This window comes from Amblyomma mixtum, chromosome 10, assembly GCF_055824585.1.
Source record: "Amblyomma mixtum isolate Tamu chromosome 10, ASM5582458v1, whole genome shotgun sequence".
Taxonomy (NCBI): Eukaryota; Metazoa; Arthropoda; class Arachnida; order Ixodida; family Ixodidae; genus Amblyomma; species Amblyomma mixtum.
This window is the reverse complement of record NC_143021.1, coordinates 161,980,313-162,000,958: the sequence shown is the minus strand read 5'-3', so window position 1 is coordinate 162,000,958 and position 20,646 is coordinate 161,980,313. Positions and strand designations below refer to the sequence as shown.

Below are 20,646 nucleotides of genomic sequence, written 5' to 3'. Positions count from 1 at the left end.
CCACAAGTACTGCTGGCGCAGACTTGCTGCGGTTGTCCACCGCTACGTACGGACCTGTCGTGGGTGTCAGCGCCGTAAGACGCCGGCGACTAACCCAGCCGGGCTCCTGCAGCCTATCGATCCCCCGCGCCTCCCATCTCAACAGGTCGGCATGGACTTACTCGGCCCATTTCCGGCCTCTTCCATGACTAACCGGTATATTGCTGTTGCCACTGGCCATCTTAGCCGCTACTGTGTGAACGAGGCCCTTCCCCGTGGTACCGCAGCCGAAGTTGCACATTCCTACATTCAGAACATTGTGCTTCGTCACGGAGCCTCTACAGTCGTATTAACCGACAGGGGAACCGCGTTTACGTCGTCACTTACGAGCGAGGTACTTCGACTCAGTGGCACCAGCGCTGGTGGCCCCAGCCATCGAAAAACAGCTTGCCGTCCTCAAACCAACGGACTGACTGAGTGGCTTAACAAGACAATTGCCGATATGATTTCGATGCATGTCGAAGATGACCATGGGAACTGGGACCATATACTGCCTTACATCACGTTCGCGTACAACACTGCGCTACACTGCGCTACACGAAACGACACGCTTCACTCCATTCCATTTGGTGCCCGGTCGCGAAGCCTTGACCATGCTGGACGCCATGCTTCTTCCGGATCCTTTTCCCTCTTCTGTCGTGGCGGCTGACCAATTTGTTCGTGACGCCGAAGCCGCTCGCCAAGTTCCTCGACAACGAATCCGGCGCCAACAACAACGCGACGCCGAGCGTTACAACCTCCGCCGCAGGGAGGTGATTTACACACCCAGTGACCAAGCCTGGGTGTGGAGCCTGATCCGTGTGCGATATCGCTCTGAGAAGCTTCTTCGCCATTACTTTGGTCCATACCAGGTGTTAAGCCGCCTCAGCGCGGTGACCTACGAGGTGCTCCCTCAAGGAACTGTCCGGTCCTCTCTACAACCGACGTTCGAAGTAATCCACGTGGGCAAATGAAGCCGTATTACTCCCATTAGCCCCTCTCCACGAAGACACTTGCGCCGTTAACTTTCCACCTTACCTATATTTTTTTTCCCCGGGTCGTTGCATCAATTACAGGGCACGGGGGCATGAGAGATCGCTAAAAGTTGGAGTGGGGTCGAATTTGCCGCCCGACTCTAAGGATGCAAGCGTGAGCAAGGTCTTAGCACTATTAGGATCCTAGTCCGGAGTCGGGATCAGGTGGCACGTGAGATACTTGAGGCCTTTTTGATTAAAAAGAAGGGGCGCACTGTATTAGTGACACCTCTGTCGCCCTTCGAAGAAAAGAAATTTCCTGCCTTGAAAGTTTTTTATAAAGACATGCACCGTTCGAGATTTGTTTGGTGTCTAGCGTTTTGCGCACTAAATAATGGGTTAACAACGTTGAAATTCGGGCTTGTTGGTTCTACTTTGGAGCAACAGTGCAACCACGACAAGGGACCTGGTTCTAATAAAGTTGTTGGAAGCTAGCGCTGTGTGTGTCTACTCGTTCTTGGTCCCTTGTCTTGGTTGCGCTATTGCTCCGGATTAATGGGTGTTTGTTGTTTCTGTGAGTCTGTGTGAGGGGGGAGGGGATTGTTTGTTTTTGTTCTTTTCGTTCTTTTTTAAGGTTTTGACCGCTTTTGCTTCATATGTATGAAAGGCTCTGCTACGAATGCTCGACACTGCTTATGCTAAGAAAAATTCTTTATTCCTCTCTTTGGCAGGGGACAAGATGGGTTATGCGATTACACGTGTGCTGTTTCCTTTCATGCAGTTATCCTGTCACTGTCTCTTTTCAGAGTGATAAAGAGCAGCGTCACACGCTTGATCTGTGTATTATAAACACGACTCCTTTCCTTATAATAAAGAGTTGGTAGTGTGCGCATGTGGCGTCCTTTTCTTGTGCTGTAGTGGTTGCGCCGCTGTTATTTTGTCAGGCACAACTCGCCGTTATTTTGTAATAGATAATAGCAGATGTTCATTAAGGAGAAGAATTAACATCAAATTCACGTTTAAACGTCAGTAAAAAATAACATTGAAGAACCACGACCTCGAGACTGCGACATTTAAATTACGAGTATGATAAGAATTGGGTGGGGAGTATTTGGTAAGCACCCTCCTCAGATAGTTAATAGCTGTTTACCAGTATCCCTCAAGAGGAAAGCATATAGCTGCTGTATCTCACCACTATTAACCAGTGGAACAGAAAAAAAGGAGGAGGAAGAAGGGGAAAGGCAAGGAGGTTAACTGAGAAACAAAGGGTCCAACGAAACGGGATGAGCCTAAATTGGAGGGTGCGCAGCGGGCTGTGGGAAGGAAAATGATATATGAAGCGATAAGGAAAGGAAAAAAGGTATGGGAAAAAGAGGCGCGTAAGTGACATTCTAGTCGAAATCAGGAAGAAGAAATGGGCCTCGGCAGGGCGTGCAATAAAAATGCAAGGTCACCGAAGGTGATTTCAGATAAGAGAGTGAATTCCTAGATAGGGCAAGCGTAACAAGGGGCGGCAAAAAGCCGGGGGAAAGATGAGCTAAGAAATTTTCTGGGAAATGGTGGCCTCAAGTGGCACAGTACCGAGCTAATTATCACTACTATATGGGCGAAGCCTTTGTCCGCCAGTGGACGTAACAAGGCTGATGATATTGATGATGACCATTGTAAAAAAAAAAACACCTGAAATAAAGCGTTTGGACAATATTCAACTCTTTGTGCGGGCTTTAGCTGCATGGCAAGCAAGACACGGTTCGTAGCTTAGTTCCTTCCGCGTGGCGACAAGTTTTTCAGTACACTACAGAACCACTCCTTACTCAATCAAAATTGCTGATTGGGCGAGTTGGTGGGACATGATTCGAAATGACCAGCGCGAAAACAGACGGAGACAACAGAAGAAACACAAACGTCAGGACGGGCGCTGACTGAGTTGTTAGTCAGCGCCCGTCCTGTCGTCTGTGTTTCTTCAGTTGTCTCCGTCTGTTTTCGCTCTGGTCATTTCGAATCCTTACTCAACAGTGGCGACTGCGCTATGCGGCCATCAAGATTCCCCTTGAGTGAAGGAGACGCAATGTATGGATACTACACGGTATACGCACTTGCATTCGTCCTCGAACTCTTTCCCCGAGGCGGGCAGATGGGGCCGGTTGCCGTAGGGCACGTAGTCGTCGCCGCACGCCCGCAGCGTCTCCACTTTGCAGCCGTCCTTGAGCTGGGCCCAGCATCCCCCTGTGCACAGCATCAATGACAAAGCAACGCGCATAAGCACAGCGGGTAGAGGATTTCCATTCTGTTTTGACTGAAGTGCAAGATGTCCATCTTCGCAGATTGACTTTAGTGAGAAAGAGCCAGGGAATGCTGTGCATAAAGTTGAGCGTTAATGAGATGAAATGTTAAATAAAAAGGAACAAGAAAAGCGAAACGGCTACGTATTTGGCTCGTCACTGCCGTAGTCATAAGTGCGCGCCTAAGTTCGAGGAGTGTTCAGTGGTAGGAAAAAATAATGATCAAATAACGAGGGAGATAATTGAAGCTGGGGCGATGGAAAGAGAGGGATTGGAAAATTGCGTTAGTGATCCTTCGGTGTCATTATCAAAAAAGGACTTAGCTTTCTTAGATTCAAGGCAGTGGGCGATAGTGTGAAACGTGATGATTAGTGGCTTGCATTGTGTTTTTTCTCATTCCTGACACGTCATGTACTTGACAAGATAATCGTTGTTAGTCATCTATACCTGTACATTACGTGATCTTTGTAGGGTTGTCCGCGCCAAATAAAGATCGTTCAGTGGAAGTTTAGCGCTTGTGTTGTGTCCTTTCAATTTTGTGCGCTATGGACCCTCATACGTAATCGGCATGCGCATGCTTTTAAGCAACGTTCATATAAGCCTAGAGAATATACGTGTCTTCGGATGTAATTCTGTCATTGTGAGTCTGTTTGTGCGTGCCATTTGGGGCTAATGTTTGAGGTGTCCTAAACAGGTATGGTTAGCTACCCGACTGTCCTCTGAAGCGACACTTATATATTAAATAAATTCTATACGGTACCTGTGCGTGCGGCTCCATGTGCTCGTATATGAGCCTGTGAACAGCGCGGAGATCAGCGCCAAAGCAACGAGCTCTCAACTACCGCCATCTGATGCCGCACATGGTGACCCGGGTGAGAAACTGTTTGAGCGTCATTGATGAGTGATTTGATGAGATTAAGTTCAGTTTATAACTTTGTTGTATGGCAGTGCAGTCCCATAATGCTCTCAAGATTAAATGAAATGCGTTCGCTGGCACATTGGTATTTGTCATCCAGACTTCCTTTTTTTATTTTGCTTATGCTAAAGGAAAACGGCATGGTATTAAAACATAACTTTCAGGCTACATTAAAAAAAATGCTTCTGATGTATTTCGTGAAAGCAGCACAACGTCTCGTCCATAATTCTTGCTGGTTTTTCTCTTCTAGAACCATGGGAATAGCTATAGCATGTATTTCCCCACACACACAAGAAAGGACTGTCAAGGAATTGCTGAATTGCAGAACTTTCTGTTCGTTTCCTACAAAGTCCTCGCATAGGTAATCGCTAATGAAATTGGAGAGGGAACAGGCAGGCTTTCAAACAAGGCCCTCGACGGTAGGCTAAATACTTTACAGAAATCAGGTTGCAGAGCGACATGCAATATGAAACCAGCCCCTGTACATAGCTTTAGCATAAAATGAAAATCCACTGGGTTCACTGGAAACACGAGCATTCATGAGCGCTTTGCCGAAAAAGGCATAAATAAAGGTGCTGGATAATATATATTTTGGGATGGCGCAACGAGCATAGACCTCCTCAGGAAAAGCGACAGGGTATCAGTCAGGAAAAGTGAGAAGGAAGACTCCAAAGCTGTACAGCACGCGTCAGCTAGACGAACTGACAGATTTTGAGTATTTTTTTTTGTTACTGACAATGGCATTATCATTAACCCAGGAGAGGAATCGCTTGAATCAGAACCTAAACACTAATGTGAGAAAAGTGGAGCTAAAAATAACGGGAAGGAAGCAAATATTCAACAGTCTACGAAAGAAACAAACGTTTACGATAGGCTTTGACGTATTGCGAGAAGGCAAGAAGTGACCACGTACCCGGATAATACGCGAAATAACTAGGAGAATAACAATGGGATGCAGTGCACTGAACAGATACTCTCAGGTCAAGAATAACACTTTACCAGTATCCCTCCAGAAAAAAGTGCATAGTAAGAGTGGCAAGCCAGTATGCAACTTGCAAGCACAGACCTGGAGGCTGAGGCAGGGGACCGAAATTAAACTGGGAAACTACGCAGTAAGCTATGCAATAGCAGTTAAAATGCCTGAAACCAGTGACACCGAGAGGAGAATAACGCGAGTCGAGGTAGTGAAGAAAAAGAAGGCGTAGGCATGGCATGCAGTGCGAAAGCAAGATAATCGATGATCTTTACAGGTAACGGACTGGATTCCAAGTGAAGGCAAGCATAGCAGAACGCTTGAGAACAGTCAGATGAGGGACTGAGACGAGGAAGCTTGCGGGGACAGGGAGAACTTCGCTGGCATAGGACAGGGCTGATTGAAAGGATGTTGGAAAGGCCTTTGCCATGAAATGATCTTTTTGAAGCTGGTGGTACCTCTTCCGGCGCGAAGGCGTTCAATAATTTTATTAAAAGTTCTAATATCTCCCATGGATTTGTAAAGTCGTCATCATACAGCGCGTGCTTGACACCCTATATGCTGTCCAGCCTGTTCGGTAGTCCTAATAGCGAAATACTGGGGGAACGCAGCTGGCGAGGAAGGATTGGTAAACACGCAAGAAGAATTCTCAAAACTAGAGAAGACAAACACTTTAAGTTCATAGTCACACGAATCCCGGGCCTCTCCACGGTCGTTGGAAAGGGCCTCTTCCCGCGCGCCATTATCCCAGATACCCCAATGTTCGGAGGAGCGTAATGACCCCGAACCGTTATTAAGATATAGGGGAATACTCCGACATTTGAGATTAAAAAGAAAAATATGCGCCGGACAGGACAAAAAATCTAAACTCGGAGAAAGGGCTCCTCCTAAGGAAATTACTATCAAGTATTTAAATAAGTCGTGTCAAACTGAGCTATATGTTTCCAAATTTGTACGATCCGTATATAGCTGTCTGTGGTGAAGTGGCTAACTTGTACCATATGGTATGGGCATGCCATAAGAATCTGCACATTCCGATAATCAAAATTAGAGATCACTGCGGCAACCCGGTTTCGACGGAGTAAGGCACTCACGTGCCGGCTTGTCACAAATTTAGTCAGCAATAGTGGCGAATCTCCGCGTCCAGTTTTCTGAGGTGAAAACGCACGTGAAAAACGATCTCTTTTTTTTTTGCCAATTGCAAGCTTTGACTGCATTTGGAAACCCAACAGTTTAGTACTAGACAATCAAAAATGCTAAACTGTATCTTCTATTTATAGCCCTGCCTTCCTTAATTCGTAAATCCGGCTTGAACAGATATGGTGTACTTGTGGAGAGTAATTCTATCGGCGACCTTCCTTAAAAGCTGTTTTAATAGCAACGAAGTGTCATCTATTTAACCATCTCTTTCGACTTCCATGTTTCGATTAGGTTTTTGTGCACACTAAAAAACTTATTTTTTTGTTGCTTTGTGGAGAGAATAACACGATTTCGGTAAGCTTGCATTTCCTCAGGACGCAGGCGGCATTATAGCTTGTCGTCATATGTATAGAATCTTTTTTTTTGGGGGAATAGAGGGGTTTTTCTGGCGCATTTTGAAGTACCAGAAGCCCAAAATGAGCTATACCATCTCACGCGCGTTTAAATAAAGGAACTGTTGTTAATCTAAACGCTTTGAGTGTTTGAAGTAATCGTTTTTAAAATGTGGCTTCAGGCCAAATGGCTCTGAAACACTTTTGAATTACGGGGAAATTCTGACACTCATTAGACAGACGTTTAGGAGCCACCCGAAGAAGCAAACGTATTTCTGTTCTGACCTATTATAAAAAGCTTACAAATGAAAAACATGCATCCAAGATATTTTGTGGCACTTCGTCATTGTGATAGCTAAAACGCAACCACATGAGGTCAGTTCTAAGTCGAATTAGGGGGCAGCAGAAAATTAGGTGGGCGGAGGGATTAAAAAATTTGCGTGGATAGGGTGGCGGCGACTGGCGTTAGACAGGGTTATTGGAGAAATATTGGAGAAGCCTTGGCCCTGCAGTGGGCGTAGTCAAGATGATGATATAGTAAAGGTAATTAAACAAAATACGGTCTGCATTTAATTTTTAAATTTAAACCATTATAATGCGACACTTTTTCCATGATTTTGATTTACCAGGTACTAAAGGTCTTTTAGGGAGATTAAAAAAAATCGAAGAGGGTGTTGCTTTTAAATCTAGGTCAAAGCTCGCTTTTCTTTAATTTGTTCGTATTCGAGATGATTTCAACGCGTGATTAAAATAATCTGAACTCAATGGTCTAGAACTACACGCTTTCTTCGAAAATAGAAAAATAGAAAAAAGGACACGTCACCAGTGAGAAGAAATTTGTCTCAAGTTCTCACTCCTTCTTTTCCCATTATTGTCCTAAACATTGAGGTTCTCAGAACACCTTACTTTTTTAATATGGTTTGCGATTTTTTTTCGGGGAAATTATAGGAACCAAAAATATTTTTAAACTGCTTCCAACAGTGAAGTTTGCCTACATCTACGGAAAAAATAATGTGGTTCTACAAAAATTACTCTACTCTCTGCGGGGTCCAAACTGTAGCGATTTTGCGAAATGGCAACAGCGACGTTTTCCACCTCGTGGGATATACGATTTAAAATAAAAAAGAAACTAAAGCTTGTTGGAAACCTGACGGATTTTCCCATCATACATAAAAGCTTCATTAAAAAAAATGTCATGGGACCACGATTACCGTTCTTAACTGAACAGAACCATATTTATTATGTCAAACTAACGGCTGATTTCAGCGACGTAGCGACGGGCTAGATATATCACTGAGGTCCATCCCAGCCGCCGCGATATCGAAAGCGAGCAATAGAATAGATATGAACAGGGATACCTTTTCTAGTAGCTTGTTTTCCCACAATTAAAAAAAAAGACTACAACCAAACGCCGAGTTTTAAGAAAACTCCTCACATATGGCTCAGAGAGCATATCATCTGCAACGTTGTGACCGCAGCGGCGGCCTAGCAGTTTGGTTTAGTTTATGGGGTTTAACGCCCCAAAGCAACTCAGGCTATGAGGGCCGCCGTAGTGAAGGGCTGTGGAAATTTCGACCACCAGGGGTTCTTTAACGGGCACTGACATCGCACAGCACACGGGCCTCAAGAATTTCGCCTTCATCGAAATTCGGCCGCCGCGGCCGGGATCGAGTCCGCGTCTTTTGGGCCAGCAGCCGAGCGCCGTAACCACTGAACCACCACGGCGGGGCGCCTAGCAGTTTGAGCACCCGCCTCCCATGTTAGAGGTGCAGGGTCGATATCCACTTCCCGCGGGTACACAGCGGTGGTAAAATACGTACAAGCTTTCTCTCTTCCTCCTGTTGAACGGCTTCTCTGGGGTGAAATGCTTAAAAGATGCTCGCGCAAAAAAGAAACACCTCGCGCCATTGCGTTCTTTGGCCAAAGTGTGTTGCGCCATAAACATTCATCGTTTTCTCTCGTGGGTGAATGGCTTGGTTTTGGGCTGTGTTTCTCGGGCTCTTTTGGTGGCCTGTACGAAATTTTTTATGTGCTTTCCGCGATGGAATTTTCTATGAGCACGCGGTAAATGTGTTATGTAGCTAAATGAAGATTTACTAAATGCTGCTCCCAATCTCAGCCTAAAGTCCTGTATTTGGAGCAGCTCGCATCAATTGCTAGCAGGCGATTTAGCAAAAAAGGCTTACCAGTTAGGTATGCTGCGAGCAGCAGAACTGCAACGGCACCTCTGGACAGCATATTCTCAGTCCGTTGCAGTGCGCTATCCAGCCACTACTTATCTGCGTGCAGTGAGAAATGCGGCTCACCTTAAACGGTTCAGCGCTGTGATTTCGTAAGCAAAATCTTCTAGATGGTGAATGATAAGGAGGAAAGCAACCGGCGGGGAAAAGAGCACCTCGCTGCGCGTTTGGCATTGACAGCGCGCAGGCGTCACTGTTATTATGCACACGCAGTGCTTCTCGAGAGACCGGTATCGAGGGGCAGAAAAGAGAGCTAATTATTTGCCTTATCCTTGCTGATGGTAGGGTTGCTGCAACGCTCGTTCTTGACTCGCCGGAGCGGCTGAGTGGTCATGGTGTTTGATCGCTGATCGCAAGGTCGCGGGAGCGACTACCGGCCTCGGCGGCTACATCTTGGTGGAAGCGGAATGCAAATGGTGCCCGTGTGCTTTGCGTTGTCAGTGCACGTGAAAAAATGCTGCTGAAATTATTCCGCACCTCTCCACTGTTTAGTTCGTCCTCTCGCGACGTGCTTGGGCGTCCAACCTGACTGACGCACTTCCTGTGACCTTTCCTTGATCGTGACGATTATTATTACGTGCTTTCTTTTTCCACGAGTGAGCTTCAGCGACTCGGTCTTCGTCCACCAGATTTTTGCAAGTGTTCGCGCTTCTGTGCACGGTGTTTTACGTAACTAGAACCAATCATATACAAAGAGTCTAGATATAACAATGAACCAACGATATATAATAAGCGAGTAATTATTCATTGACATCCATTCTGAGAAAGCTGTATAGCTTTCCTTTGTAGCTCTATGGCTGCGCTTGGTTGGATGCCAATGAGTAATTACTCCCTTATTACAGATCTACTCCACCTTCGGGGATTCCCCTTAACATGTGACCAATACTGTTCCCAGTTCGAGTTATTGATCAATTCGCTCTCGCCCTGCCATAAGCTTGCCGTCCCGGTAAGCTCAATTGGTAGCGCGACTGCTCCGTTGAAGCGGTGGTCCCGGTTTCGAACCCCGGACCAGGACGAATTTTTCTTTATCTGCGAAGTTTCTGAGAAAGTTGTATAGCTTTCCTTTGCAGCCGTATGGCTGCGCTTGGGTGGATGTCAATGAGTAATTACTCCCTTATTACAGATCTACTCCACCTTGGGGGATTCCCCTAAACATTTGACCGACCCAGGATATAGAATGATATACAAAAAGTGAGACCAACGACATATGGCCTCTCGTCGTGTGGTGCTCATTCTTTAAATTCCGTGTAATTAGTCACGAGCTGCGATTAATAAATGCAGAATTTTTAATCTGTACTTAATTGTCACGTGCGTTTCTTAAATTGTAGACAAGTCATTCCAGGCAAAAGAGGCGCGAAAAATTGTCGGCATTTTAGATTTGCCTGCAAAAATTGATATAATTTATCGCAAGTCCCAATAGTAACCTAGAGCCCTTGTTTGAAAGAAAAAAATATTTCAAATGTCATGTTACAAAGTTTAAGAAATCGCCTTATTGTTGAGGAACCATTCATTGCTGAAAAAGTTTGTCTTCGTAATCGGGTATTGAGATGCCATGTCATTCCCCAAAAGTTAAACCTCAGATGACGCCATATTGGTTCACAATCGAAACGCTTAACACAAAAAAAAACTTCGAGATTCCGCATTTTAAACGGTAAATTTCGAATATAAATTTTGGGACAGAACTTTTTGCAATATTGTCGCAAACTTTTTTATAGCATTGCTTTCGTTAAAGCTGATAACTGCCTTTGCTTTGCTTTTTTAATTTCATATAAAATATCTCAATTTCTCCGAAAACAGGCACATCGAGGGCCAGAAAACGCGATGTGTGGCAAGGGACAAAACAAAAAAAGCCAAATTATCAGCACATTCATTTAGTCTCACACTAAAAAATTCCGAAAGTACATTTTCTAGTTGGCAAGAAATCATTTTTAAAAAAAGGAGTTGTATTGGCGTGGCGCACGCTAGTATCTGCACGATTGAATGAAACACAGCTTACCAAAAAATTAGAAAAGTATGTTTTGTTGTTGGCGAGCAATCACTGTTAACAAGGAGTCACATCAGTGTGGCGATAGCATCTACTACGTTTGTGTGAAACACAGTTTTTATTTATGGTCTCACTAATAGCTTTAGCAGCTGTCATCAGCATAGAAGATACTGTGAGAAGGCGGCCCGGTGGAGCTATTTCACCATTTAAATTATTTAAAAAAAATAAATTTGGGTGTCATGGAATGCTGTGTTATTCACTATAGTATAGACTTAAACACAGGATTTAAAAGCCAGTCCGAACGTGTTGCATAGATAAGCATCTATTGTTTAACTTTAGCTTGACTGAGGCATCAGCCTGATTAGATCATACTCATCTGGTTACGAGTGAATTAACAGACGTTGTCTGCAAACCCAATTGCATTGAAGGACAGCCTTTCACTTGGCGGCATTGGAGGCAACCGAGCGCGTTGTGAGCAGGGTCGGTGCCCAGTCACCGCAACAATGCGACTTCTTAGAAAAAAAAATGATTTCTTGCCAACAACAAAAAGTGCTTTTTTCCATTTTTTGGTATGTGAAACTGAATAAATGGGTTGCCCATTTAGCTGTTTTGTTCTTCCGAGCGTCGTTGCCCACATAGAATTTTCTGGTCACCAATGTGGCGATTTTTGCAGAAAGTGAAAAATTTTCAATTAAATTAAAGAAACAGTGCAAGGGCAGTTATCAGCTTTAACGCAAACAATGCTATAAAAAGATTTCAGACAAGACTGCAAAAAAGTTCGGTCTCAAAGTATAGACTTCAGATTTTCTTTTAAACAGCCCGAAATCTTGAACGTTTCTCTTGATCAGCGCCTCTAGTTTGAACCAAAATGGCGTCATTCACGGTTTATCTTTTGGGACAAGGCAGGGCACCTCAATACCTGAATCATCATCATCAATATATGCTGAGGCAAACCTTTTCAGCCAGGAATGGATACTGAACAATTATTTTCTTATTATCCCCATTTTAAGGCGATTTCTTACAAATTCGAGAATGAAATTTGTAGAAAAAAGAATTTTTTCTTCAAAGGAATGCCGCTACACTTCTTTTGAGACATGTCATCATCAGCCTGACTACGCCCACTACAGGGAAACGGCCTCTCCCATGTCTCTCCAATTAACCCTGTCCTTTGCCAGTTGCGGCCACAGTACCCCCGCAAACTTCTTAGTCTCATCCGCCCACATAACTTTCTGCCGTCCCCTGCCACGTTTGCCTTCTCAAGGGCCAACGATTTTCTTGCCTTCGCACTACATTGCTTGCCCAAACCCATTTGTTCTTCTTGATTACGACTAGGGTGTCATTAGCCTGTGTTGGTTCCCTCAACCACTCTGCCCGCTTCCAGCCTCTTTATGTTACACTTATGAATTTTCTTTCCATATCTCGCTGCGTTGCCCTTAGCTTAAGCGGAACCCTCTTTGTTAGCCTCCGCGTTTCTGCCCCATAGGTGAGTGCCGGCAAGATACCAATGTTGTATATTTTTTTCTTTAGGGATATTAGTAAACTGCCATTCATAATCCGAGAGAACCTCCTGAATTGTTATTGTTCTAATTATTTCCCTCTCATGATCCGGACCAGCGGTAGCTACCTCCCCTAAGTACCCTAAGTAGACATATTCCCTTACCACTTCCAGCAACTCGCTACCAATTGCGAATTGCTGTTCCCTTCCGAGACTGTTGCACGTTGCTTTGTTCTTCTGCATAATATTTTTTGACGCACCCTTATGCTCTGCCTGTATAAATCATTGATCTTGATTTGCAGCTCATCTTTATTGACATCATTTTTTTTTCAGCCAAATTTAAGGTGCCAAGAATTCGGCTTGCCTCCTCCTAGAGGAATTACACATAAGGAATTACTAAACAAGTGGTCCAGTTTTTTGTAGCAACGTATCTCCTACGTGGTCCTTATTTCCAGCATTTCAATAAAGCCCGCGGAAGATAAAGACCACTTGATTAGGATCTTGCGCTACCGTATTTATGATTTGTGGTATATGGACGTATAACGTCCCAAAGCGACTCCTGGGGTTCTTTAACGTGCACTGACATCGCACAGTACACGGGCTTCTAGAGTTTCGCCTCCATAGAAATCCGACCACCGCGGCCGAGATCGCGTCTTTCGTGCCACCAGCCGAGCGCCATAACCACTCAGCCACCGCGGCGGCCGTAAAAATATGATGCGTAGGAGCAGCGCAGTCAATATGTCGGCACTTGAACCAAGCGTGAAAGCTTTAGCTCTGTCGTCCTACAAAATTTTGAGGCGCAGACTCGGTCAGACCTGCTCTCGCTACCCTCAGGCTTTAGCCTGCAGTCGTTCCAATAGTTGATAAGCTCTCGCTTGAAACGTAGAGCGCGTTTGTAGAGCGCACTGAAAAAATCATAGCTTATAGGCAGCTTAGGTTCAGAACCTTCAAACGGAGGTTTACGCCAGTATTAAACAAAAATACGAATTCCTGTCGCATCAGAACAAAATAAAGAAAGGCGAGAGATACGCCCAAACACTACTTTTCCACATACTTCTGAAGCTACAACACTACAAACTAAACATTTTGACAGATTTGCCTGTCTGGTTGGATTTGAAGACTTATAATATCTCTGACACATCTCCGACTAGAACAGCTGAAAGAAGAAAAGTGCCATTGACCGCCTCCCCTCAGTCCGACAACGTTACTCACAGCCTTGACCCCCACCAGCCCCCTCCCCCGCGTTTTTCACATCATCGCTCTCGTTGCATCGTTGGTTGCAGGGTAACGGCATGCGCTTGGCAGCCTTTCAAGCTCCAAGAAGACGCATCGATGAGAGAGGGAGAGCGAGACTGATATTAAGATGAATTTTTTGTCAAAGTAAAAGTGCATGCGAACTATGCAAACCGTTTGAAACAGGAGTAATGACAATGCATTGCCTAAGTCGCATATACTCTCATATCGCAACCATGGGTCGGACTTTTTCCGCCAGAAGGCACTCTCACGACGGCAGATTGACAACACAGTTGAAAAAATAAAGAAAGAAAAGCTGAGCATGGGGGAAATTGCCACCACCCTGTTTCAAAGGGGGCGCTCCTATCCATCCATCCATCCATCCATCCATCCATCCATCCATCCATCCATCCATCCATCCATCCATCCATCCATCCATCCATCCATCCATCCATCCATCCATCCATCCATCCATCCATCCATCCATCCATCCATCCATCCATCCATCCATCCATCCATCCATCCATCCATCCATCCATCCATCCATCCATCCATCCATCCATCCATCCATCCATCCATCCATCCATCCATCCATCCATCCATCCATCCATCCATCCATCCATCCATCCATCCATCCATCCATCCATCCATCCATCCATCCATCCATCCATCCATCCATCCATCCATCCATCCATCCATCCATCCATCCATCCATCCATCCATCCATCCATCCATCCATCCATCCATCCATCCATCCATCCATCCATCCATCCATCCATCCATCCATCCATCCATCCATCCATCCATCCATCCATCCATCCATCCATCCATCCATCCATCCATCCATCCATCCATCCATCCATCCATCCATCCATCCATCCATCCATCCATCCATCCATCCATCCATCCATCCATCCATCCATCCATCCATCCATCCATCCATCCATCCATCCATCCATCCATCCATCCATCCATCCATCCATCCATCCATCCATCCATCCATCCATCCATCCATCCATCCATCCATCCATCCATCCATCCATCCATCCATCCATCCATCCATCCATCCATCCATCCATCCATCCATCCATCCATCCATCCATCCATCCATCCATCCATCCATCCATCCATCCATCCATCCATCCATCCATCCATCCATCCATCCATCCATCCATCCATCCATCCATCCATCCATCCATCCATCCATCCATCCATCCATCCATCCATCCATCCATCCATCCATCCATCCATCCATCCATCCATCCATCCATCCATCCATCCATCCATCCATCCATCCATCCATCCATCCATCCATCCATCCATCCATCCATCCATCCATCCATCCATCCATCCATCCATCCATCCATCCATCCATCCATCCATCCATCCATCCATCCATCCATCCATCCATCCATCCATCCATCCATCCATCCATCCATCCATCCATCCATCCATCCATCCATCCATCCATCCATCCATCCATCCATCCATCCATCCATCCATCCATCCATCCATCCATCCATCCATCCATCCATCCATCCATCCATCCATCCATCCATCCATCCATCCATCCATCCATCCATCCATCCATCCATCCATCCATCCATCCATCCATCCATCCATCCATCCATCCATCCATCCATCCATCCATCCATCCATCCATCCATCCATCCATCCATCCATCCATCCATCCATCCATCCATCCATCCATCCATCCATCCATCCATCCATCCATCCATCCATCCATCCATCCATCCATCCATCCATCCATCCATCCATCCATCCATCCATCCATCCATCCATCCATCCATCCATCCATCCATCCATCCATCCATCCATCCATCCATCCATCCATCCATCCATCCATCCATCCATCCATCCATCCATCCATCCATCCATCCATCCATCCATCCATCCATCCATCCATCCATCCATCCATCCATCCATCCATCCATCCATCCATCCATCCATCCATCCATCCATCCATCCATCCATCCATCCATCCATCCATCCATCCATCCATCCATCCATCCATCCATCCATCCATCCATCCATCCATCCATCCATCCATCCATCCATCCATCCATCCATCCATCCATCCATCCATCCATCCATCCATCCATCCATCCATCCATCCATCCATCCATCCATCCATCCATCCATCCATCCATCCATCCATCCATCCATCCATCCATCCATCCATCCATCCATCCATCCATCCATCCATCCATCCATCCATCCATCCATCCATCCATCCATCCATCCATCCATCCATCCATCCATCCATCCATCCATCCATCCATCCATCCATCCATCCATCCATCCATCCATCCATCCATCCATCCATCCATCCATCCATCCATCCATCCATCCATCCATCCATCCATCCATCCATCCATCCATCCATCCATCCATCCATCCATCCATCCATCCATCCATCCATCCATCCATCCATCCATCCATCCATCCATCCATCCATCCATCCATCCATCCATCCATCCATCCATCCATCCATCCATCCATCCATCCATCCATCCATCCATCCATCCATCCATCCATCCATCCATCCATCCATCCATCCATCCATCCATCCATCCATCCATCCATCCATCCATCCATCCATCCATCCATCCATCCATCCATCCATCCATCCATCCATCCATCCATCCATCCATCCATCCATCCATCCATCCATCCATCCATCCATCCATCCATCCATCCATCCATCCATCCATCCATCCATCCATCCATCCATCCATCCATCCATCCATCCATCCATCCATCCATCCATCCATCCATCCATCCATCCATCCATCCATCCATCCATCCATCCATCCATCCATCCATCCATCCATCCATCCATCCATCCATCCATCCATCCATCCATCCATCCATCCATCCATCCATCCATCCATCCATCCATCCATCCATCCATCCATCCATCCATCCATCCATCCATCCATCCATCCATCCATCCATCCATCCATCCATCCATCCATCCATCCATCCATCCATCCATCCATCCATCCATCCATCCATCCATCCATCCATCCATCCATCCATCCATCCATCCATCCATCCATCCATCCATCCATCCATCCATCCATCCATCCATCCATCCATCCATCCATCCATCCATCCATCCATCCATCCATCCATCCATCCATCCATCCATCCATCCATCCATCCATCCATCCATCCATCCATCCATCCATCCATCCATCCATCCATCCATCCATCCATCCATCCATCCATCCATCCATCCATCCATCCATCCATCCATCCATCCATCCATCCATCCATCCATCCATCCATCCATCCATCCATCCATCCATCCATCCATCCATCCATCCATCCATCCATCCATCCATCCATCCATCCATCCATCCATCCATCCATCCATCCATCCATCCATCCATCCATCCATCCATCCATCCATCCATCCATCCATCCATCCATCCATCCATCCATCCATCCATCCATCCATCCATCCATCCATCCATCCATCCATCCATCCATCCATCCATCCATCCATCCATCCATCCATCCATCCATCCATCCATCCATCCATCCATCCATCCATCCATCCATCCATCCATCCATCCATCCATCCATCCATCCATCCATCCATCCATCCATCCATCCATCCATCCATCCATCCATCCATCCATCCATCCATCCATCCATCCATCCATCCATCCATCCATCCATCCATCCATCCATCCATCCATCCATCCATCCATCCATCCATCCATCCATCCATCCATCCATCCATCCATCCATCCATCCATCCATCCATCCATCCATCCATCCATCCATCCATCCATCCATCCATCCATCCATCCATCCATCCATCCATCCATCCATCCATCCATCCATCCATCCATCCATCCATCCATCCATCCATCCATCCATCCATCCATCCATCCATCCATCCATCCATCCATCCATCCATCCATCCATCCATCCATCCATCCATCCATCCATCCATCCATCCATCCATCCATCCATCCATCCATCCATCCATCCATCCATCCATCCATCCATCCATCCATCCATCCATCCATCCATCCATCCATCCATCCATCCATCCATCCATCCATCCATCCATCCATCCATCCATCCATCCATCCATCCATCCATCCATCCATCCATCCATCCATCCATCCATCCATCCATCCATCCATCCATCCATCCATCCATCCATCCATCCATCCATCCATCCATCCATCCATCCATCCATCCATCCATCCATCCATCCATCCATCCATCCATCCATCCATCCATCCATCCATCCATCCATCCATCCATCCATCCATCCATCCATCCATCCATCCATCCATCCATCCATCCATCCATCCATCCATCCATCCATCCATCCATCCATCCATCCATCCATCCATCCATCCATCCATCCATCCATCCATCCATCCATCCATCCATCCATCCATCCATCCATCCATCCATCCATCCATCCATCCATCCATCCATCCATCCATCCATCCATCCATCCATCCATCCATCCATCCATCCATCCATCCATCCATCCATCCATCCATCCATCCATCCATCCATCCATCCATCCATCCATCCATCCATCCATCCATCCATCCATCCATCCATCCATCCATCCATCCATCCATCCATCCATCCATCCATCCATCCATCCATCCATCCATCCATCCATCCATCCATCCATCCATCCATCCATCCATCCATCCATCCATCCATCCATCCATCCATCCATCCATCCATCCATCCATCCATCCATCCATCCATCCATCCATCCATCCATCCATCCATCCATCCATCCATCCATCCATCCATCCATCCATCCATCCATCCATCCATCCATCCATCCATCCATCCATCCATCCATCCATCCATCCATCCATCCATCCATCCATCCATCCATCCATCCATCCATCCATCCATCCATCCATCCATCCATCCATCCATCCATCCATCCATCCATCCATCCATCCATCCATCCATCCATCCATCCATCCATCCATCCATCCATCCATCCATCCATCCATCCATCCATCCATCCATCCATCCATCCATCCATCCATCCATCCATCCATCCATCCATCCATCCATCCATCCATCCATCCATCCATCCATCCATCCATCCATCCATCCATCCATCCATCCATCCATCCATCCATCCATCCATCCATCCATCCATCCATCCATCCATCCATCCATCCATCCATCCATCCATCCATCCATCCATCCATCCATCCATCCATCCATCCATCCATCCATCCATCCATCCATCCATCCATCCATCCATCCATCCATCCATCCATCCATCCATCCATCCATCCATCCATCCATCCATCCATCCATCCATCCATCCATCCATCCATCCATCCATCCATCCATCCATCCATCCATCCATCCATCCATCCATCCATCCATCCATCCATCCATCCATCCATCCATCCATCCATCCATCCATCCATCCATCCATCCATCCATCCATCCATCCATCCATCCATCCATCCATCCATCCATCCATCCATCCATCCATCCATCCATCCATCCATCCATCCATCCATCCATCCATCCATCCATCCATCCATCCATCCATCCATCCATCCATCCATCCATCCATCCATCCATCCATCCATCCATCCATCCATCCATCCATCCATCCATCCATCCATCCATCCATCCATCCATCCATCCATCCATCCATCCATCCATCCATCCATCCATCCATCCATCCATCCATCCATCCATCCATCCATCCATCCATCCATCCATCCATCCATCCATCCATCCATCCATCCATCCATCCATCCATCCATCCATCCATCCATCCATCCATCCATCCATCCATCCATCCATCCATCCATCCATCCATCCATCCATCCATCCATCCATCCATCCATCCATCCATCCATCCATCCATCCATCCATCCATCCATCCATCCATCCATCCATCATCCATCCATCCATCCATCCATCCATCCATCCATCCATCCATCCATCCATCCATCCATCCATCCATCCATCCATCCATCCATCCATCCATCCATCCATCCATCCATCCATCCATCCATCCATCCATCCATCCATCCATCCATCCATCCATCCATCCATCCATCCATCCATCCATCCATCCATCCATCCATCCATCCATCCATCCATCCATCCATCCATCCATCCATCCATCCATCCATCCATCCATCCATCCATCCATCCATCCATCCATCCATCCATCCATCCATCCATCCATCCATCCATCCATCCATCCATCCATCCATCCATCCATCCATCCATCCATCATCCATCCATCCATCCATCCATCCATCCATCCATCCATCCATCCATCCATCCATCCATCCATCCATCCATCCATCCATCCATCCATCCATCCATCCATCCATCCATCCATCCATCCATCCATCCATCCATCCATCCATCCATCCATCCATCCATCCATCCATCCATCCATCCATCCATCCATCCATCCATCCATCCATCCATCCATCCATCCATCCATCCATCCATCCATCCATCCATCCATCCATCCATCCATCCATCCATCCATCCATCCATCCATCCATCCATCCATCCATCCATCCATCCATCCATCCATCCATCCATCCATCCATCCATCCATCCATCCATCCATCCATCCATCCATCCATCCATCCATCCATCCATCCATCCATCCATCCATCCATCCATCCATCCATCCATCCATCCATCCATCCATCCATCCATCCATCCATCCATCCATCCATCCATCCATCCATCCATCCATCCATCCATCCATCCATCCATCCATCCATCCATCCATCCATCCATCCATCCATCCATCCATCCATCCATCCATCCATCCATCCATCCATCCATCCATCCATCCATCCATCCATCCATCCATCCATCCATCCATCCATCCATCCATCCATCCATCCATCCATCCATCCATCCATCCATCCATCCATCCATCCATCCATCCATCCATCCATCCATCCATCC

At 46.5% G+C, this 20,646-nt stretch overlaps 1 protein-coding gene across 1 annotated transcript in view; it reads right to left on the bottom strand.

Annotated features, from left to right (window-relative positions):
• LOC149327549 (uncharacterized) overlaps nt 1–20,646 on the bottom strand; it is a 46,514-nt gene that overhangs the window by 9,026 nt on the left and 16,842 nt on the right. Inside the window, exon 2 of the mRNA XM_089564912.1 lies at nt 3,089–3,218. Within this exon, the coding sequence (XP_089421038.1) occupies nt 3,089–3,218 (130 nt within the window). The remainder of the gene's footprint in view (nt 1–3,088; nt 3,219–20,646) is intronic.